Source organism: Nannobrachium achirus, assembly GCF_963921795.1.
Source record: "Nannobrachium achirus genome assembly, chromosome: 16".
In the NCBI taxonomy this organism is placed as follows: domain Eukaryota; kingdom Metazoa; phylum Chordata; class Actinopteri; order Myctophiformes; family Myctophidae; genus Nannobrachium; species Nannobrachium achirus.
In genome coordinates, this window is record NC_137823.1 from 25,397,576 (window position 1) to 25,420,765 (window position 23,190).

Sequence of the window (23,190 nt, forward strand, 5' to 3'; positions counted from 1 at the left end):
ATGCAGATGCCAGCCAACCAAGCCATGGTGGAAGAAGTGGAGACCTTTGCCTTCCAGGCTGAGATCGCTCAGCTGATGTCCCTGATCATCAACACCTTCTACTCCAACAAAGAGATCTTCCTCAGGGAGCTCATCTCCAACTCCTCAGATGTAAGTAGAATATCAGTTTTCTCACCAAGTTACTTTTGAGAAGGGGGGGGACAACCATGAAATACACCTGGGTTCCCAACCCTTTCAGGCCGAGACTCCCCAAAATAGTAATCATATTTGAACTCCACCCTGGCAAGCACTTGGAATTGAGATTTGTAGTTGAGGCATTACATTTAGCTCGACTCGGTTCCACAGACAAATATTCTGAAAATAGCCAATCTACAAGCTCACATGCCTTGTGTTGTGAGCTTATAGATCGTCTAATATAGTAAGTGTAGTATAGTTTGTTTAATTCTGATGCACTAATGGGCATTTTTCATTTTACTACTCTCTCTCCCCCCCTTAAGTATTAAAAAGGTCTTCAAACTAAAGTCCTTAAATTGTTACTTCACTGTCCTCTGGGGACCCCCTTAGAATCACATTGGGACCCACAGGTTGAGAACCACAGGTTAAGAACCACTGAAATACACATCAAATATATCATTTCTTCCTACAAACCACTCATTGCACTTCCATTCTCTCAGGCTCTGGACAAAATCAGATATGAAAGCTTGACTGACCCAGCCAGACTTGAGTCCTGCAAGGAGCTGAAGATTGAAGTCAGACCTTGCCAGAAAGCTCGCAGCCTGACCCTGATCGACACGGGCATCGGCATGACCAAGGCCGACCTCATCAACAACCTGGGAACCATCGCCAAGTCTGGCACCAAGGCCTTCATGGAGGCTCTGCAGGCAGGAGCGGACATCTCCATGATCGGTCAGTTTGGCGTGGGTTTCTACTCCGCCTACCTGGTGGCAGAGAAGGTGACGGTCATCACCAAGCACAACGATGACGAGCAGTACATCTGGGAGTCTGCAGCCGGAGGCTCCTTCACCGTCAAAGTAGATAGTGGTGAGTTTACAGGTCTCCACTTCAGGGGTTCACCAGCTAAATGACTGATAGGTAGGATTAGGAACAAAATGGACCCTTACCAGTCTGTAATTCCGAGAGTAAGACTGGTTGGTTCAAAGGGTTATTTATTTTTTCTTCTTTGGGCTTTTATGCCTTTAATGGATAGGACAGTAGACTAACAGGAATCTATGCCTATGTGGCAATGCCCAAGAGGTATGCGCCTGGACCAGTAGGCCAGCAGGTGCCCCCAAATGGTCTCCTATGGGTCCATTTGGTTCCATTTGTATGCCCTCAGTTATGGGGGCCTGTGGCTTAATACATACCAAATTGGGGGTCCTTCACATTAAAATGTTTGAGAACCACGGCTAGTATAGTGATATCATCATCATCAACTCTTTATTGACAGACACTAGGTCCAATAAGAAGACAAACAAAAACACAACATTAAAAACATCACACCAATAAAAAAATAAAATAAAAAAAAGATAAACATGGTGAACATGAAGGTTATGGTATTGAGCAGCTTGCATTGTGATAATTCTTTATTTTATGCTTTTGTTTTAAAAGGCCCTTCCATCGGCCGTGGCACCCACGTCATCCTCTACATGAAGGAGGACCAGTGTGAGTACTGTGAGGAGAAACGCATCAAGGAGGTGGTGAAGAAACATTCCCAGTTCATCGGCTACCCCATCACGCTGTTTGTAAGTTCCTCTCACAATGGCCCATCCAACGCATAAGCAAAGAATGAACATCTCATCATAACTCAAAGCTTTCAATCAAGGACTTTGTAGCTTTTATGGCTGCTCAATCTTAAAGCTGCATCTCGATGTAATGAAACGAACATAAAAGAAAGCCCCTAACCGAAGAATTGTCAAAAAAAAGTGAAACTAACTTACGGGTCAATTTGGTTGACTCTCTCTCACGAACACTCAGCATAGAAATGATTACTATCATAATATAGAGCTTCACGGTTTTAACAATACATTTCAATAAAATATACCAGTAAGACTCCCTAATCAAGCAGTAAATGAAAACATTTTAACACTCATCTTTTCTTTTCTCTAATGACTATCTAAATTATGAACCCAAAGTTGTCCTTTAAACCCTAACACTGAGGATTCCATTTTTTTACCAGCCCTTTACGGGTCCATTTGGTTCCGTTTTGATACTCTCAGAGTTAATCTAACAACTAACTGTGTGCTCTTCTTTGTTCAAGGTGGAGAAGACCAGGGAGAAGGAGGTAGAGCTGGAGGATCCAGACGCAGCCAAGTTGGACGAGGTGAAGGACGACGCCGCAGAGGGAAAGGACGCGCCTAAGATCGAGGACGTGGGCTCCGACGAGGATGAGGACTCCAAGGGAGGGAAGAACATGAGGACCTACAAGAAGAAGGAGAAATACATGGACATCCAGGAGCTGAACAAGACCAAGCCCATCTGGACCCGCAACCCAGACGACATCACCAACGATGAGTACGGAGAGTTCTACAAGAGTCTGACCAACGACTGGGAGGACCACCTGGCCGTCAAGGTAAACCCTGGAGGATGGGATTTGTAGAATAGGAATAGATATGTGTGGATGGCTCATGTCTCCACATTAAGTAATATACCAGTCATTTTCAAACTTTGTAACCTTTTTAAGGTTTGGTATGCATTCGGCCATGGACACCCATAACTCTGAGTTGTAAAGGGTCCATTTGGTTCCTAATAATTTGGGTCTCTGGCAAGCCATCAAGAACAACATAACTGGCAGAAACATGTCTTTCTCTTAGTTATCAGCTAAGGCAGGGGTTCCCAAACCATTCCATGCCAAGGAGTCCCAAATAGCCATAGAATATGGCTGCGGTCCTCCTATTAAGAAGAGGCATAAAAGAAAAAATAGGAAAATGGCAGCTCCTAAAGGGCAGCCATACGTTCTCTGAATGGGTAGACAGGCAACCTGGCAAACCGAATGTCCAGGTTCACGTCGCGGGCGGCCCCAGCCTTTATGTCGAATTGATGATGTAAAAGACGCGTAAACCTGGATTTAAGTTGCCTGGGTGCTGCCCCTTACGACCACTGCTCCTGTTGTGCAAATGGGGACCAAATAATAATAATGATGATAAATTTCAAGATTTTGAGACTTTTTTTTTTTTCTTTTTTTACAATTACATGCCCAAAATAGGGACGCCAGGTTGTTTTTATTTTTTTGTTTTTCATTTTCCTCTTCTTTTTAATTGCGCCCACTGGCGACCCCCCTCTTTGAAAACCAGTGAGCTAACGACTGGAAATGAATGTTCATTGTCTCTGCAGCATTTCTCAGTGGAAGGCCAGCTGGAATTCCGTGCCCTGCTCTTTGTGCCCAGGAGAGCATCCTTTGACCTGTTTGAGAACAAGAAGAAGAAGAACAACATCAAGCTGTACGTTCGTAGGGTCTTCATCATGGACAACTGTGACGATCTGATGCCAGAATACCTCAGTGAGTATCAAACAATTAAAATGAGAGAAGTGACTCCTGAATCTGTATTAGCATTCCCACGTTGCCTTACAGAGCAGAGCAGGGCCAACCTAGTTTTAGGTATTACAGTGGGTTGTGTTTAGGCCTTAAGGCTTAGGTTACAGATGGTTAAAGTTTAGTATCTGAGGGGCAAATGTCATACATGAAGATCCCAAACTCCCCAAGTTGGAGATTGTAGAAATTGGGTACCATATGGGTTCGTTTCATATAACACTCTGAAGGCAGTTAAACCTAATTACATTCTTACATTTTCAACTTGTTCTTATAATTACTGACTTGTTCTTAAACTGTAGTCAGGGACCCACAAGGCCAAAAGCTCAAGGAATAGGGTTTGACCTGTGATGTCCTGCCGTACTTTTTATTTCTGTTTTATCTATTAGTTTGGTCATTAAGGTCCACAGAAAGAGAGGCCTGCTCTGCCGGAAACATCGCGAAAAAAAGTTATGGCCATTTGTATATTCACTGTCCCATCGACTTCACTATACAGGAAAAGAAAAATATTTAAAAAAGAAAATAAATGTGTTTTAAGTAGCATGTGAGGGGTCAAACTAGGGGTTCTTCATGATTCTGAATCCATTGCAAGCATTTTTTTTGCATGAAAAACATTCCTAGGGCAACATATCGGCCCCCAAAAACTGTGAAAAGTGAAGATTTTTTGATGACTCATCACTTTTTAAAAATTTGGGGGGCCAAAATTTTGCCCAAGGAATGTTTTTCATGCAAAACAAATGCTTGCAATGGATTCAGAACATGAAGAACCCCTAGTTTGACCCCTCACATGCTACTTAAAGCACATTTATTTTTTGTATTATTTTCCTGTATAGTGAAGTTGATGGGACAGTGAATATACAAATGGCCATAACTTTTTTTCGCGATGTTTCCGGCAGAGCAGGCCTCTCTTTCTGTGGACCTTAATGACCAAACTAATAGATAAAACATAAATAAAAAGTACGGCAGAACATCACAGGTCCTCTCCCATTATCAGGGACTGGGTCCTTGACTACTGAGTAATATTATTTATAGACTTCATCTGAGCATTTTGCCTTCCTCTCTCTGTAGACTTCATCAAGGGCGTGGTGGACTCCGAGGATCTGCCTCTGAACATCTCCAGAGAGATGCTGCAGCAGAGCAAGATCCTCAAGGTGATCCGCAAGAACCTGGTTAAGAAATGCCTGGACCTGTTCACTGAGCTCTCCGAGGACAAGGACAACTACAAGAAATGCTACGAGCAGTTCTCTAAGAATATCAAGGTAAAAAAGAAATGCCACCAGATATCCACCCGGAAATATTTGTTCAAGTGGTTTAGAACGGTTTTAGAACGGTACACATTATAGTGTATCATTATTTTATGCTTTAACTATTTAAAAAATAGCAGATATACAAGCTCACAGCGCGGCACCGAGTGCAGCACTGCAAGCTTGTATATCTGCTATTTTTGAAAAATCGTGAAAATTAGAATTTGGACCCGATTCTATAAGTGTCTTTTGAATCCTTCTGAGATTTCTTTTTAAAGACCTTTGTTTCTATGTCAGCAATCTGACTAGCCATCGTCAAAGAAAAGGTACTTTTCACTTAAATGGAGCCCAAGTCTGTTCTTGAGAGACTACTATGTCAGTGGTTCTCAAACCTTTTCATGTGAAGGACCCCCCAAATTATATTTATTTGGCCACGGACCCGCATCTCAAAATATTTAGTTCCAGGGACCCCCAGAAGCAAGATTTGAGTTACAAACGTTAGCTTTGAAAATACATATATTCAAAGATTTGCACACATTTTCACGACTTTTTTCCAAAAATAGCAGATCTATCTGCTATTTTTCACTGGTCAAAGCATTCACTAATTCTAGGCCTAAAAGGCTCAGCCAGTCAGTATTGATCACAGTATTTTCTTCTACCATCTTGCAGCTTGGCATCCATGAAGACGCCCAGAACAGAAAGAAGCTGTCCGACATGCTCCGTTACTACACCTCAAACTCTGCTGACGAGATGGTTTCTCTGAAGGATTACGTTTCCCGCATGAAGGACACCCAGAAACACATCTACTACATCACCGGTTAGCCGTTTAAACTCTTCCTATGCTATTTTTCTTTAAAAGTTTGTGTAAAATAGATTCATATTTTATCTTATGATGATACTGATTATCATTTCTGCATTCATAGGGGAGACCAAAGACCAGGTGGCCAACTCTTCCTTTGTTGAGCGTTTGCGTAAAGCCGGCGTGGAGGTCATCTACATGATCGAGCCCATCGATGAGTACTGTGTGCAGCAGCTGAAGGAGTACGATGGCAAGACCCTGGTTTCAGTCACCAAGGAGGGTCTGGAGCTGCCTGAGGATGAGGACGAGAAGAAGAAGTCGGAGGAACAGAAAACTAAATTCGAGAACCTTTGCAAGGTCATGAAGGACATCCTGGACAAGAAGATTGAGAAGGTAAAACCTTTTGTCTTTTTTAAATATCAAAAGTAACTTTTTATATTTTGATTGACCCTCGTGTCTCCATATTTCAACTGTAACGTTTTTCCGTTAATTAATGCCCTACCTTGTCATACTACAGTGTCACACAAATGTAGCAAAAATAGATGTTGTCTATTGTCTCTATCAATAAAAGCAATAAAAAAAATCTAATCTAGTATTAGATTTTTGAAAGTGTTTAAATCTTTCTGTGGGTTTTATAAATATTTAACCAATTAAATGTATTGAAAAGAACTTCTTACTACATCAGATCTATTGCAAGTTTGCAACACAGGTTCTTTATTCCATTTCAAGTTTACAGTTTTGTACATAGGACGTATCCACCAGACAGCGACAATATGCACTGTATTTTCTGGTGATAATAACCGTTTAATTTTCCCCCACCCTTATCCACAGGTCACCGTGTCCAACCGCCTGGTGTCGTCTCCCTGCTGCATCGTCACCAGCACCTACGGCTGGACGGCCAACATGGAGAGGATCATGAAGTCCCAGGCCCTCAGGGACAACTCCACCATGGGCTACATGACGGCCAAGAAGCACCTGGAGATCAACCCCGAGCACCCCATCGTCGAGACCCTCAGGCAGAAGGCTGACGTGGACAAGAACGACAAAGCAGTCAAGGACTTGGTTATTCTTCTGTACGAGACGTCCCTGCTCTCCTCTGGCTTCACACTGGAGGACCCTCAGACGCACGCCAACCGCATCTACAGGATGATCAAGCTCGGTCTCGGTGAGTGTTGTCTCTGGGGTGCAACGGTTCAACCAACCAACCGATCTACAAGCTCGACGACACGTCGCTGGAAGATTTTCCCCAAATATAATGGTTGAAACACGTTGGTTAAAACACATTGAAATTGGTTAAACATAAGGGTGGATTTCTTTTGAGTATGTTCGATTATTATTATTCCCAGGCTTGAAAGGCAATTCAAAATATACAATCACATGACAAAAGACATAAATGCAACGTAATATAGCAATAGGTTTGGCTGAAAATAACGGATCGACGACGCGTTGTGAGCTTGTCGATCAGCTATTTTCAGCAGGAGATTTCTAACGATGTAGAGTGAAAATACTCTAGTACAGAGCCCTGAGGGACTCCAGTCAACCATATTAAGTGTTTAATAAGTGCATCTCTGTCGTGTCGTTCTTAATGGAGGCCATTTGTTTTCTTTCACACAGGCATCGATGACGATGATTCGGCTGTGGAGGATATCAGTAGGGACATCGAGGAAGACATGCCCGTCTTGGAAGGAGATGATGACACATCAAGAATGGAGGAAGTTGACTAAAGATATCAACTGTTTTTTTTCCTTTGTACTTTAACTTAATTTTTTTAAGTTATATTTTTCTTTTTCCAAATATGTTTTTTTTTTTTAAAGCTGTCTATTGATGCCTACTAGCCTAGGCGTCAATAGACGCCTGTTAATATCTGTAAATATTACTAGGCATCTCCAAGTAATATTAACAGATTGGTTATGTCTGACTTTGTGATACAAATGCCCCTACCATAGTACCGTAAACATCCGCTGGAACTGAATAGTCTAAAACTCTTTTCTAGAAATATCAAGTCAACAGGAATTTGAATTACCTGCATTGTTTTTGTAGCAGTTACATGTTTTTTGTGAAAACTACAGATTTGTAATAAAACGTTAAGAAGAAATGTCATAGATGCTCTCTCTTGTTTTCTTTAGCTTATTATTTCTCATAATGTTTGCATGATGCAGCTGCCTGGTTTGCTTGACAGCTAGATGATAGGACCTTTCTAGTTAATCTGGTTTCCTAAAAACATATTTGTTCTGGAACTTTCAAGTGAAGTCACTGTGGTGTTTAAGGTCACACTGACTGCAGTAGTCTCTGGCATAGCCTGAATGGTCATCATACCAGCAAATCAAAGCTCTTTTGTTTAGTTTAGTTCCCTCGTTACAAACTTGATTCCCATCTGTTTTTATAAGTAGCCTATACTATGTTTGTTAAACATTAGATTAGACTTTCGTTTCGGTTGTAAAATCATCTCATGGTCTCTCCCCTGACAACCCATATGATATGATTGACAACCGCAGCTGGCCTATCACGGTCCGTCACAGACTCGAGCGGCTCGACACCGTCCTACGACCGAAGCGTAGAGCTTCAGTCAGGTGGTGGGGGTGGGTGCTCGTACTGATTAACAGGGTGGTCGGCCTATCAACATGCAGAACAAAGTGGTGGGGGTGGGTGATCGCACTGATTGACAGGGCGGCGGGCCTATCGACGTGCAGAACAAGGGAACATTCCAGATGGTTCTCAGGCTGGCTCCTACGCCGGGTTAGATGGTTCTGGAAGCGGGGGATTTTCTCGAACAGTCCGTCGGAGGGATAAAAGCCACGGTGCTCAAAGCCGAGCCAGCATCTCTCCTACCCGGCTGTCTGTGAGCGACGGACCGCCGCCAAACATTCCCAACGGAGCTCGACCAATTTATTGACGAACAAGGTAAATGAATGGATAATATTATGCCAAGATAATATATTGTTTTTTGTTTGTTTTTGATGTGTTTCTTATTTTATTTCGTAATTAAACAAACCTTCTATAAATGTTGTCTTTGGTAATTCTTTGTGTTTGACAACTACTGAGCTTGAGGCAATCTTTATTTATTCGACATTGACATACATTTTATAATAGTTTGTCGATTAATAATGTCCTTAACATTTATTGTGAGGGGGAAAACTCTCACTGAGCATTTTTGAAACCCTATAAACGTCCATTAACTAAACTTATGTTTGGTGTTTTAATTATATGGCACACTAGTCTTGTGAGTTGTGCAGCCATGTCATTATTAAGTCTTTAATTACTAGGAATTTAAAGCAGGCTGCAGCCACATGGACATGCATACTTGCCAACCAGGATTTAAGAGTCCCAACTAACGTTAATCTGCTGCCTCTTTGGCTTATAATTAAAATGTAGGCTAATAAATTCCAATTAAAAGTCCTAATAAAGAACACTGGCCATCTTCTATTTAAATTTGGCTCTAAATGATGAGTTGCTGTGGTTTTCCTGGGCTTTGAGCTTTCCTTTTCATTGGCTGCTGGAGAGTGCTGGTAGCTTCTAGAAACTTGTCATTTGCGGATGGAGCCACTAGGGGGAGTAGTCCACTGACCTGAGAATGTTGTAATGTTGCTGAATGCACCTGACCTTAACAGCCATGTGCTCTGGAATTAAGGCTGATTGTGATTAACCCAAATGAGACCCCACACCATTATTTCAGTTAACTTCAATGAATGAATGGCTGCTGTCACCATGCAGTGGTTCTCAAACCTTATCATGGAAAGGACACCCACATTTATATGTATTTGGCCCAGATATATGTATTCCTTAAATAGCAGATGCACAAGCATGCAGTGCTGCACTAAGTGATGAGCTGTGTGCTTGTACATTAGCTATTTTTTTAATAGCCAGCATATAAATGGATAAAGTGATTAAAATAATTATACATTATCTACTTTTGCTGCCCCCCCCCCCCCAGGCCCCCTGGGGGTCCCTGGACACCACTGATTTAATGCATACCACAGTTTCTTACAATTACCTTGGAGTTGCTGAAATAATTCTTGAACAAGTGCAAGCATCCATTCATCCTCCATAAAGGTATAAAAATGGTAACAGATGGATGTACTAGATGGAGTACTATAATGAGTACTAAAATATTTTAGTTTAAAGTTTTTTGATTATTTTGTCTCTTTTGTTATACTGATGTATTCTATTGAACTATTATCTCTACACTCAAGTGACACAATACATTATGCATTGCATTCATGCATGTATGATATAATGTACTATGCAAGTGTATGTGTTATGTGTAACACAGTGACTTAGGTCCAAGGCAAATTTCCCTGGCTGCACAATAAAATATATATTATATTATCTCATGTTATTCTAGCAATGAATTAAACAACCAAATGCCCTTGCAATTACACAGTCAGATTTAAGCCTACACCAGTAGATATTGTAACATAACTTGTCGGACTGCAGAATCAGGCAGATTTCTTCATCCTGTTTGTGTGATGATAGAAATGAACGCAGCAGAACAGAAAGGCTGGGCTGTCACAACAGCTGACACCTACACGTCTGAACTCCTAATTAGTAGCGACACAGGTTAATTGCTACAATGCAAAAGCTTCTGCAGTAGGGGTATAACGGTTAATCGGACTAATCGATTATAAAAACGAAATAAGCGATAATTTTAAAAAATACTCGATTAATAGTCGATCCCTATTTTGCTAAATTATGTTTAATTATATATACAGTATATATATATATATATATATATATATATATATATATATATATATATAAACTCTTCTTAATTAGTTGACAAAATCGAGAAAGTAATCGACCTGTTGCAGCCGTGTCTCACTGTCATACAGGGATTAATGATGTGTTTGCATTATAGAGCCATAGGTAGGTGAGGTAACTGTATATTATACAGTATGCATTACATCACCGGTAGTGACTCACCCTGCCGGAGTGGAGACCAATGGACAATGACATCAGTATTCTATCCGTTACAGAGGTTTATGAGTGTAGGTCTAGGCCAGCATGGAATGGCTTCTTATAATAACTAATAACTCCCTTGGGCTTGGCTGTAATAAGACAAATCTTGGGCAGTGAAAAATGTCAGAGGGAACAAATAAAATGTCATTTCGGCTCAATAAGTGCATATATCAGTCAGATTTGATAATGATATCCGTGACCATTTGTATAGAGTGAAATGTTTCAACTTGAAACTTAACCACTTAAAGCAGTACTGTGTAACTTTCCTCTTCTACCCCGGATTTGAACATTTCATGCACAATTTTTATCATGGAGCCAATAGAGCCAGCCTACTTGCTCAGGTAGTAAGGGAAAGTTAGCCTCTAGCTACATCAATCTGGGAACTAAATCTAAATGACTAGCTTTCTTCACAAATGTGTTCTACTAGGTGTCAACTATCACCTCTGAACTTTGTCAAACCCAACTCCCTTGACATACTTTGTGGGAGCCAATCAAAGTTGGGGGTATCGGGATACCCAGGGCCTGGGATTAAAGGGGGAAAAATAGAAAATGGCCAATATGAACGTATGAAGTGTGTAATTAGGGTATTGTTGGGCTGATGAATCCATTCCAACCATTAGTTATAAGTAAAAATGACTCCTTGGCCATAAAAAAGGCCTAATTGGCTAAGGCTTAGCCAATCCTGTCATTCGAGTTCACCTGTGTCCTGTTAGTCCCTATGTTTTAAACCCTGTGTTTGAATGTTCCTTGTCAGATTGTATCATGTTATCCTGTGTGTCATGTGTGATTACCCCCCTGATTTTTAATAGTTTTCATGAATTCAAACACTACTCCAACCTTTTTTTTATTGCCAATATTATATGTCTCATGGCCTATTTTATGGCCAAGGAGTCATTTTAACTGAAAAATAATGGTTGGAATGGATTCAGCAGCCCAAAAATACCCAAATTACACACCTCATACGCTCATATTGGCCATTTTTTATTTTTTCCCCTTTAATCCCAGGCCCTCGGGATACCCAATAACTTTGATTGGCTCCCACAAAGTATGTCAAGGGAGTTGGGTTTGACAAAGTTCAGAGGTGATAGTTGACACCTAGTAGAACACATTTGTGAAGAAAGCTAGTCATTTAGATTTAGTTCCCAGATTGATGTAGCTAGAGGCTAACTTTCCCTTACTATCTTGACCATCAGGTCAATCCTGTGTCTAGGTGAGACATGACCTTTGACGCCATCTAAATGTCTCAATAGAAGAGCAGAGACACAAAATACAACCAGCCCTATTGTATATTATATAAGTTATATCATATGAACACACAAACATAGATGGCTTTAAGCCTTGTATTGTATACAATACATCATTGTACAACGAATATTGAAATGAGCTCATCTTCAAGCTCACAACATGTCACACCCTAACATGAGCTTGTAGATCTGCTGTGTTTTATTTATTTTTGAAATTGTAAATAGTTTTCGAAATTGCTTGAAAATATTTGACATTGGATTTCTTCTTTTTTTTTCCTTTTTTCCCTGGATGAAATGCACAAAATAAGGACACCACCATGTTTAAAGTGATTAACAATCATTAGAATACAAAACATGAACTTAAAATTCACGGCTTCTTCTGTACTCTGTTCCAGATGCCAGAGGCACACGACCAGCCAATGGAGGAGGAGGCAGAGACCTTTGCCTTTCAGGCTGAGATCGCTCAGCTGATGTCCCTGATCATCAACACCTTCTACTCCAACAAAGAGATCTTCCTCCGGGAGCTCATCTCCAACTCCTCAGATGTAAGTCTCTACTCTAGGGATGGGACGATACGCGATATTATCGTGTATCGTGATAAATCATATTGTGGAGATTTCATTTATCGTGATTATATCGTCCTGGGGTTTTGAATCCAAGGTGGAACCGTGAATAGATGGTTATGGAGTGCAGCTTCAAACTGAATATTTTAATTCAACATGTCAGTGATTCATTGTGTTTTTTTTCTTCCCTTTTACATAATTAATTTGTCTGGTTTTCCAGTCTCACACCCTAACCCTTGACTTTTTATTTCTTCAGGCACTGGACAAAATCCGTTACGAGAGCCTCACCGATCCGTCCAAAATGGACTCTGGCAAAGACCTCAAGATCGAAATCATTCCCAACAAAGAGGAGCGCACCCTGACCCTGATCGACTCGGGCATCGGCATGACCAAGGCCGACCTCATCAACAACCTGGGAACCATCGCCAAGTCTGGCACCAAGGCCTTCATGGAGGCTCTGCAGGCGGGAGCGGACATCTCCATGATCGGTCAGTTTGGCGTGGGTTTCTACTCTGCCTACCTGGTGGCAGAGAAGGTGACGGTGATCACCAAGCACAACGATGACGAGCAGTACATCTGGGAGTCTTCAGCGGGAGGCTCCTTCACCGTCAAAGTAGATACCATCTGTAAGTAACACTTACTTACTGAACTCCCCCCCTTTACAACATGTTGTGTTAACTTATGCCTTTGAAACTTTGTGGTTATGTGTTGATTAATTGAAATAATATCTAGTTCTTCGCCCATAGCAGCTGCACTTCATAATGTAGTTTGTTAATTGTCATTGCTGCTGGTGCCTCAGGTGTCTTTCTGCACACTAACCTGTGTGTTTGTTTTGCATTTCTCGCTGTTAGCTGAGCCAATGGGACGGGGTACCAAGGTGATCCTGTACCTGAAGGACGATCAGACAGAGTACATCGAGGAGAAGCGGGTCAAAGAAATCGTGAAGAAGCACTCTCAGTTCATTGGCTACCCCATCACACTCTTTGTAAGTACACAACTTTCTGGCTGGGATACATATGCACAAAACACATAATAGTGTATGGAATGATGCACTTTCAAAGGCGGCTGGTTCCCCCAAAATACAGTGTGTGCCAGTACTTTGCTCGCAGATACAGTTGGTAGACCTATTTCTGTTTCTCAGTGAAACTGTTCACAACAAGGTCTGTTGATTATCTTAACTAGGACACGACTTGTTATTTCTAGAACAGAAGGACTTCCAAATGAGTGGAACCTTTCTCAAACTACGGCAGTTGCTGACTCTGCTTTCATTTTGATTTTTGATTTATTTTTTTGGTGTTCACTTTCAGCTTGAGAAAGAGCGCGACAAGGAGGTGAGCGACGACGAGGCCGAGGAAGAGGAGAAGGCGGAGAAGGAGAAGGACAAAGACGGGGAAGAGGACAAGGATGAGGACAAGCCCGAGATCGAGGACGTGGGCTCGGACGAGGAGCACGACCACGAGCACGACCACGACAAGTGCGGGGAGAAGAAAAAGAAGAAGAAGAAGATCAAGGAGAAGTACATCGACCAGGAGGAGCTGAACAAGACCAAGCCCCTCTGGACCCGCAACCCCGACGACATCACCAACGAGGAGTACGGAGAGTTCTACAAGAGTCTGACCAACGACTGGGAGGACCACCTGGCCGTCAAGGTAATCCCAGGAGGATGGGAATGTAGAAAAGGAATAGATATTTGTGGATGGTAGGGCTGTCACAATTATTACATAATCGTCTAATCGTGATTTTTTTGACATAATCGTGATTATTTTTCATAATCGTCATAATCGTTTCCATGTTGAAAAATGTTCATATATAAAAAAAAAAAAGGTCAAAAATTGTGGAAATAGCAGATCTACAAGCTCACAACGCGTCGCATCACGACGCGTTGTGAGCTTGTAGATCGGCTATTTCCACTATCAAAGTTATTTTTTAAGTAGTAAGTTGTCAAATATGTCAGTAATTTCTTTGTATATTTAGGTTATGTTTCATATCTACCATGTACAACTTCAAAGCCTAAAAGCCAAACAGAAATGTAATTATCAACGACAAAAACACAATTAAATCGTTAATCGCCAATTATTTGAGTGACAATTAATCGTCATGTAAAATGTCATATCGTGACAGCCCTAGTGGATGGCTCATTTCTCCACATGATTTATTCTTTATATATTGTATATGTACACCTGTAACTACTTCCTGTGTTATTTTAAAAGAAGATATTAATCTGAACAAAAATATTTTAAAAATGACATAATTTTATTTTATGCCTGTTTGCTGCATCTTATTGTACATCTTATTTTTTAACCGTGACCACACAGCTTGGATAAGTGGTCTGTCAAAGTTTCAAGCGCAAACCAAGATATAGTCACAGATTTTAAACTGACTATGCATTTAATTTATTTAAAATAAATTTCCTTTTTAACGTCTGAAATTTAATGTCATATAGATTTCTAGTCTTCAAAATGAAACTTCAACCTCCATAGTACTGTAGTACAAGGCGGTTTAATATCCTTTTTCTTCCCCCACAGCACTTTTCCGTGGAGGGTCAATTGGAGTTCCGCGCCCTCCTGTTTGTTCCTCGCCGCGCGCCCTTTGACCTGTTTGAGAACAAGAAGAAGAAGAACAACATCAAGCTGTACGTTCGCAGGGTCTTCATCATGGACAACTGTGACGAGCTGATCCCAGAATACCTCAGTGAGTATGAACAGGACCGGAGTGATTCCTCAAACTGACTTAACCCTTTTTGTGCCTATCCCGAACAAGTTCGGCTTTATTTCAATCCAATACAATATTTTATTTGCTATTTTACTTACCCCGAGCTACTTGGAGCAACGTGGGTGGTCCTTGCTCGTCCAGCGCTAGCCAACGAGAGACGCTAGATGGTCCGACGATTTATTCCATTGAAAATGGTTTAAAATAAAGTTTAGAGCCCCCCAAAAAAACCTCAATCTATACTGTTGGCGGCGCGACGTATTCCGGGGTGCCTATCCCGAAGTAGTCCGGGATATTTAATAAAATGAATTATTTAATCGGAGGCCTCAACGAAGCCCCGGTCTAAACGTCCATCCATGGTCCGGGCCAACACTCGGCCATACACGGGCCGTAGTCGCGCTAACGGCCGCATCGCGCCGCCCACTCCAATAATAAATCACATCTTTAGACAGGATTTTCTCCGGATTGTGTTCCCAGACCCAAAGAGAAAGTTTTTTGCGACTGAAATAGCTTTAGATCGGGCTTCTAAAGGGGTTAGCATTTTGGCTACGTGTCAGCTAGCTTCCTCCTCTCGTCCCACATAGCATTGGCTGGAGTGAAATCCCAAGGCACTTGGGACAGTGTCGACGGAAGCTAGAGCGAAGGTCTATAGAGAGATTTCTGGCACTCTAGCGGCCACTTGTGGCCCGGGGCACTGTATGAGTTAACAAACAAGAAAGCACGCATATCCCCTCAATAAAGGGCCAGGTGCAGGACAGAAGTCAAAATCCCCCAAAATATAAAGTCTGCACAATAGATTTTCTATTTTTCTGAGAAGAGATTTGGTGGGGGGGGGGGGGGGGGGGGCAAGTATAGGCCCCTGGGATACCTAGTCTAGGAAGTTTGTAAGGTAGGTTTAAGTGTTTAAGGCTTGGAGCCATAGAAGTACAGTGAAGCGGTTCCCTGTATGCTCCGTAGAATCTTGTTTTGCTTCTAATAACTTTAAGACAATCTCCATTGGCCTTTCCAATTGACCTTTCCACAACTACTGTATGGATGTTGAGTTGACCAGGAACGTTATGGTTGAACTTGAAAACCTTTTGTTCATTGAACGCTGAAGAATGAAAATGACAAACATCCATTGTCGGTTCTCTCTGCAGACTTCATCAAGGGCGTGGTGGACTCCGAGGATCTGCCTCTGAACATCTCCAGAGAGATGCTGCAGCAGAGCAAGATCCTCAAGGTGATCCGCAAGAACCTGGTGAAGAAATGCATGGACCTGTTCACTGAGCTGGCAGAGGACAGGGAGAACTACAAGAAATGCTACGACCAGTTCTCTAAGAATATCAAGGTAATAAAGAAATACCACCAATGGTTCTTTAAGGAATATCAAGGTAATTAAATACAGAGAATAGTACCGTTCTCTGAGAATATCAAGGTAATAAAGAAATACCACCAATGGTTCTTTAAGAATATCAAGGTAATTAAATACAGAGAATAGTACCGTTGTCTGAGAATATCAAGGTAATAAAGAACAAGAACACAAAGGCCCAGCGCTCTCATGTTGGCATTCTGGCAGCCATTTTGTGTGTAGCTACTGTATACTCCATGGATTGTAATCTGAAGCGTCAGCATGAATTAAATTCTGAATATTATGTTCAGAATTCATCTGAAACTTGATCTCAGAGGACTCTTTGGTGAATTAAATAGATGAGAAATGTTAAAAACTATATATATCAAACGCACTGTGATTCTAGGTAATGGTTCTAGTTTGTCTGTCTGACCTTTTAAACAGCCATCTGTCTGCATTTCAACAGCCACCTGTCTGATCCCCTGTGATAATCTGTTTGAAATGTCCTTTTAGAGGGATACTGCCACCTTATGGTCTGTCTAGGTGGAGGCAAAGCTTTGGCTTAATGACTAATGTAATTATCAGTGACAAATGATTAAATACACATCCTCTTGTCTCCTCTAGGTGGTGGAAAAAAGATAGTGTTTTGAAAAAGCCTTAATAAATGTTTACATGTGAATGTTAATAGGGTTTGCTTCTGTCGAAGCATGTTGCACAGGAAAAACAGCTCTACAAGCTCTCAATGCGTCTGTTGCGCACTGAGAGCTTGTCCAGTGTAGGCTGTTTTAATTTTAAGCATTTGTAGTGGTCAAACTAGCAATATATTTAGAAGCATTTTCCATAAAATCCTAAAAGTCCCTGATATTTCATAAAAGCAATGGTTAGCAAGCAATGGCCATTCTGTGACTTCGGTGGCCATGGTTGGCAGTATGTAGAAGGAACAATATTACTAAAACATAATTCTTCACATATTGTGTCAATTGTTTAGGAATCTGCGTTAGACTAGTGTGGGGTTGCTCCTTTTCACACTGTTTCACAAATCGCACATTAGGACTTAGGGCTGTCACGATTATGACATTTTACATGACGATTAATTGTCACTCAAATAATTGGCGATTAACGATTTAATTGTGTATTTGTCGTTGATAATTACATTTCTGTTTGGCATTTAGGTTTTGAAGTTGCATATGGTAGATATGACACACAACCTAAATATACAAATACATAACTGACATATTTGACATACTGTAACTTACTACTTTAAAAATAACATTGATAGTGGAAACAGCCGATCTACAAGCTCACAACGCGTTGCATCGCGACGCGTTGTGAGCTTGTAGATCTGCTATTTCCACTATTTTTTACTTAAAAAAATATGTATATGAAACATTTTCAACATTCACGATTATGACGATTATGAAAAATAATCACGATTATGTCAAATAATCACGATTAGACGATTATGTAATAATTGTGACAGCCCTATTAGGACTACAACATTACAAACATTTTCAGTCGTGAGATTTCATTTGACTTTAATCCATGCTTTCTGTGTTGTGTGTGTTTGTTTTTGTAGCTTGGAATCCATGAGGACTCTCAGAACAGGAAGAAGCTGTCGGAGCTGCTCCGTTACTACACCTCCGCCTCTGGAGACGAGCTCGTCTCCCTGAAGGACTACGTCATGCGCATGAAGGACACCCAGAAACAAATCTACTATATCACCGGTGAGAACGCATGAATGTCTGCTTTTATTCAGCATTAGAATTGCATGTCACGTCATGGGTGCTCGGGTGGCGCAGTGATGGACCATCACCACGTTGGTTGGTTGGGAAAGAGGTGATAATTAGCCCTATTCACGACCCGCCCACTCAGCATTCCAGGGGTAAAACCCTGCTAAGCCTATAGAGTTAACACAGAAATCGCACATTTAATGCAATTTCCGAATAGTAAAGTATAAAATACGGCTAGCATGATCAAGAACACAAGATAGTAATAGGCACAAAGCATTATAATTTACTTTACCGTTCGAAATAATTATTTGTTGGCTTTAAGTCCAGCTATCTCTGTTATAGTTTCCCCTTCTAAATTGTTGTCAGCACCCGGGGGAAGCTGAGAAATTTGCTGAGTGGGCGGGTCGTGAATAGGGCTAATTGCGGTCAGGTAGTTCGAACTACCTGTTGTATAATTATTGCTTTAATCCACAGGGTTCCCACGGTCATGAAATTCCTGGAAATATTTTGAAATTAGAAAAATATTTTTCCAGTACTGGAAAAGTTTTGGAATTGATCAAGGGTCCTGGAAGGTCCTGGAAAAAATATCTATGCATTGTCTTTGGTTATTGATTTTGTTAATACCTCTGAAATGACAAACTAAACATTGGCCAAATTGTCAAATATTAGAGGCAGAAATTGTGAAAATAGCCGATCACATGCTCACAACGCCTCGCGTTGCGAGGCGTTGTGAGCATGTAGATCGGCTATTTTCACAATAAAACCGTGTTATACAAAATTCCTCTACTCTTAGTGCTCGTCAGGGTGCCGGGGTCCCCAGTTCACATACCGGTATGATTATTTCAGGGGTCACGGCCTGAAAAGGTTGAGAACCACTGGCATACACTACCTGTCTTTGGGCATAACACATAGGAGTAAGTGACTCGTTATTGAGCTGAATTATTGTTATATAAAATAGTCCTGGAAATCGGGTTAAATATTCTGGAAAAGTTTTGGAAATTAATTGGTAAAAATGTGTGGGAACCCTGGTGATAATTGCGGCCAGTTGTTGTATAATTATTGCTTTAATCCATGTGAATGTGAGTAATGGAGTAACAACATTCCCTTATGTCCGATGTTCTGTGGTGAAAAGTAACGTTGTGTGGTACCCCGTGTTTCAGGCGAGACCAAAGACCAGGTGGCCAACTCCGCCTTTGTCGAGCGCCTGCGTAAAGCCGGCCTGGAGGTCATCTACATGATCGAGCCCATCGATGAGTACTGCGTGCAGCAGCTGAAGGAGTTTGAGGGAAAGAACCTGGTTTCAGTCACCAAGGAGGGTCTGGAGCTGCCCGAGGACGAGGACGAGAAGAAGAGGCAGGAGGAGAAGAAATCTCAGTTTGAGAACCTCTGCAAGATCATGAAGGACATCCTGGAGAAGAAGGTGGAGAAGGTGAGTTTCCTGCCGTGGCTGAGATTGTTTTGTGAGTCAGTGGTTCTCCACCTGTGGGTCAGGACCCCCAGGGGGGTCTTCTTCAAATTATTTTGGGGGGTCCCCCAGTTAAAATATGATTGTTTTGGGGCTCACGGCCTAAAAAGGTTGAGAACCACTGTTGTGAGTTACCACTTGAAACCCAGCGCGCCTTTTCCGGGGGGAACATTCGGCAAAAATAGCAGCGTTGCAACGCAGCACGTTGTGAGCTCAGTTTAAATTATTTTCAGATTCCATTCAATTCAGATTCAATGAATCTGGTCAATTAAAACAATTAAAATTGTGGTAAAATAAGGTAATAAAGTACAGAATGATACATCATCATATTGTCAAAGTTAATTTAGCCAGCAGTAAAGAAGACAGACGGAACAAAGACATGATAGAGCACATACTGTAGCACAAAGGCAAATAGCACACATTTGAAATATTGACATGATAGATCACTAAATATTATTCAATCACAAAAATATTATTTCTGTCTAATCAATTCGACAGACTCTTACACCCCTAAAACGGTCTATGCTTGTCCGTCCACAGGTCAGCGTGTCCAACCGCCTGGTGTCGTCTCCCTGCTGCATCGTCACCAGCACCTACGGCTGGACAGCCAACATGGAGAGGATCATGAAGGCCCAGGCCCTCAGGGATAACTCCACCATGGGCTACATGGCCGCCAAGAAGCACCTGGAGATCAACCCGGACCACCCCATCGTGGCCACCCTCAGGCAGAAGGCGGAGGCGGACAAGAACGACAAGTCGGTCAAAGACCTGGTCATCCTGCTGTTTGAGACGGCCCTGCTGTCCTCTGGCTTCACCCTGGACGACCCTCAGACTCACTCCAACCGCATCTACAGGATGATCAAACTGGGACTGGGTGAGTGTCAATGGTGGAACTCATAGCTTTTTTGTCGGGAGAGTGTTTTCTGCTGGTGTTTCAGTCCCTAACCTCAGTAAAACTATGCCTAAAACTAACCCTAACCCTAACCAGAACCGCATTTCCGAACGCACCCTTTGATACACTCGGACTGAAACACCAGCAGAAAACACTCTCCCCTTTTTTGTTATGTACAAGTATCAATACTGCAATGTAGAAATACCCTTGTTACAAGTAAAAGTCCAGAATTCAAAATATACTTGAGTAAAAGTATTTTTTTAATACCCCACTGCACAACAATCTATTGACCGAGGGGAAGGGTGTCTTGTAAAACTTTAATTTGACATCATCCTTCTCCTAAAGCTGTTGAGTTGTCAGTCCGTTGTTCAGTTTACATTCCCAGTATATAGATGAATGATGTTATTAGAAATAAGGCAAACCAGGCGTTTAAAACACTGGTTGACACATTTGCAGAGAAAGAGACAGACGGTCATTTAATGCTCCGCTCTAATCTATGTTTATGTTTAAATTTAGGCCTAGAATTATTGAATGCTTTAACCAGTGAAAAATAGCAGATATACAAGCTCACAGCGCGGCACCGAGTGCCGCACTGCGAGCTTGTAGATCTGCTATTTTTGAAAAAGTCGTGAAAATATGTGCAAATCTTTGAATATATGTATTTTCAAAGCGAACATTTGTAACTCAAATTTTGCTTCTGGGGGGTCCCTGGAACGAAATATTTTGAGATGGAGGTCCGTGGCCAAATACATATCATTTTGGGGGTCCTTCACATGAAAAGGTTTGAGAACCACTGACATAGTAGTCTCTCAAGAACAGACCAACTGAGCTCCAGTTAAGTGAAAAGGACCTTTTCTTTGACGATGGCCGGCCAGATTGCTGACACAGAAACATAGGTTTTTAAAAAAAATCTTAGAAGGATTCAAAAGACACTTATAGAATCGGGTCAAAATTCAAATTTTCACGATTTTTCAAAAATAGCAGAACTAGCTTGTATATCTGCTATTTTTCACTGGTTAAAGCATTCAATAATTCTAGGCCTAAATGGGCTAAACTGAGTAGTTAGAAGTAGAAAATGGAAAGCCCTTCTTGTGAAATGGCAGTAGAAGAAAAGAAAACTAATCCCCTCTTCCTCCGTCTCTGCTCCAGGTATTGATGAAGATGACCTGGGCTCAGACGAGCCTGCCTCTGCTGCCCCCGTGATGGAGGACATGCCCCTTCTGGAAGGGGACGACGACGCGTCCAGGATGGAGGAGGTCGATTAGTTTGACCCCCCCCCCCCCCTGCTGTTTGTTCCTACCCGCTAGCGTCAGGGTAATAGTGTTATACAAAATGACATTTTGATGTACCTGGAATGTCCCTCTGAGCTACTAAAGACCCCCATAGCATCCACACACTGTTGAATAACAATCATTCCCTAGGAAGGTCTGTTAGATTTCTATTTGTATTTTCGGTTCACTTTCATTCCTTGAGATGTTGGGGAATTTTTTGTTTTTATTTTTTCATAAAAAAAAAAAGAAATGTTCTTTTACTTGTTTTGTATGCTGAGTTGCTTTCAAAGCATTCTTTTTTTGTTGTTATTTATTGACATTCCAGCATTTGTTTGCGTGGTCTAACACTGTAAATATTCTGAAAATAATTGATACTGTTATTTGAAATGGTGGGACCCAGAAATAAAGGTTTTACCATGTTTAACACCAGTCATGCCTTGTTCATGGTTTGTGATAGATAGATAGATAGATAGTAGCATATACTGTAAGTACTGTTTTATTTATGAAACAAACAACGTTAACATTAAACAACATTCATCATTAGCCTACTTGCCTCATTGTACATGTCATGAGCAATCAAAGTCAAGGATTTGCGTGATTTTAGGGCAAAATCTGTAGGAGTAGTGTCCAAAAATGTGTTTAAAAAAAAGGCCTGAAGGTGGCACTAAATGGGACAGATCCATGTTGAAGAGATGAGTGTAGACATACTGTGTACCGATTTGTGTGATTTTAGGGCAAAAATTGTAGGAGCAGTATCCAAAAATGTGTTTTGCAAGAATGGGCCTCATGGTGGCGCTAGAAGAGGGGCATGTGACAATTGAAGGGTTGTAGTTTGGCAGGCAAGGAGTGTGTGTGCTAGATTTGGCATGGATCGGGGCAACGGTTGTGACGTCAAAGTGTGACGTGTGACAGACTGACTGACTGACGGACAGCTGGTGGAGGTTTTGACAGTAACTGCGACCTGACGGTCGCAAATATGTCACACCGTCACATGACGAAGTATGAAACACGCCATTAAATACATAAAAATAACACCTGTGTGAAGTGAGCGGTGCTCACTTCGCATGGTATCAAACACGACATGTGCATATATTCTTGTATGGGCCGTTCTGTCCGTGTCATCAGCTGTGGTGATGTCGGTCTCTGCTTACTTTCTATTACGTCTCGTGTGACGTTAGTCTCGTGCTCATATGGACACTCATACGAACATAGGGACCTACACAAGACGTACTGTAGGAGTGGTTAGCACCGCTCAAAAATATGAAATATGCAGAGATAAAAGGTTTCTGTCCAACAGAGATGATTTATTTATTTATAAGCATTGTTTGAAGCCTTCCTACTGTAAACTGTCATAGGTGTCGTGTTATAGAAAGAAATACTATGGCTTGGAATGACTGTTGATGGACAGTTCCTGCTCACGTCTGGAATGGAGGCTTTACAAAGTCATAAGATGCACAATGT

General features: G+C 41.5%; 2 protein-coding genes across 2 annotated transcripts; both read left to right on the forward strand.

Moving 5' to 3' along the window:
* On the forward strand, positions 1–7,293 carry hsp90aa1.1 (heat shock protein 90, alpha (cytosolic), class A member 1, tandem duplicate 1; the record flags this gene model as incomplete). The annotated part of the gene is made up of 10 exons (XM_080744610.1): positions 1–150; positions 675–1,041; positions 1,609–1,742; positions 2,258–2,569; positions 3,331–3,496; positions 4,595–4,785; positions 5,440–5,587; positions 5,694–5,962; positions 6,401–6,734; positions 7,184–7,293. The coding sequence occupies 10 exons, from the start codon at positions 1–3 to the stop codon at positions 7,291–7,293; spliced, it is 2,181 nt and encodes a 726-aa protein (XP_080600736.1).
* A 1,112-nt stretch (positions 7,294–8,405) lies between these two features.
* hsp90aa1.2 (heat shock protein 90, alpha (cytosolic), class A member 1, tandem duplicate 2) lies at positions 8,406–21,737 on the forward strand. The gene is made up of 11 exons (XM_080745312.1): positions 8,406–8,470; positions 12,165–12,314; positions 12,589–12,958; positions 13,184–13,317; positions 13,640–13,981; positions 14,858–15,023; positions 16,181–16,371; positions 17,948–18,095; positions 19,262–19,530; positions 20,107–20,440; positions 21,608–21,737. Exons 2-11 carry the CDS (start codon positions 12,165–12,167, stop codon positions 21,721–21,723), a joined length of 2,220 nt encoding a protein of 739 aa, XP_080601438.1. The 5' UTR covers positions 8,406–8,470; the 3' UTR covers positions 21,724–21,737.
* Positions 21,738–23,190: the final 1,453 nt, after the last annotated feature.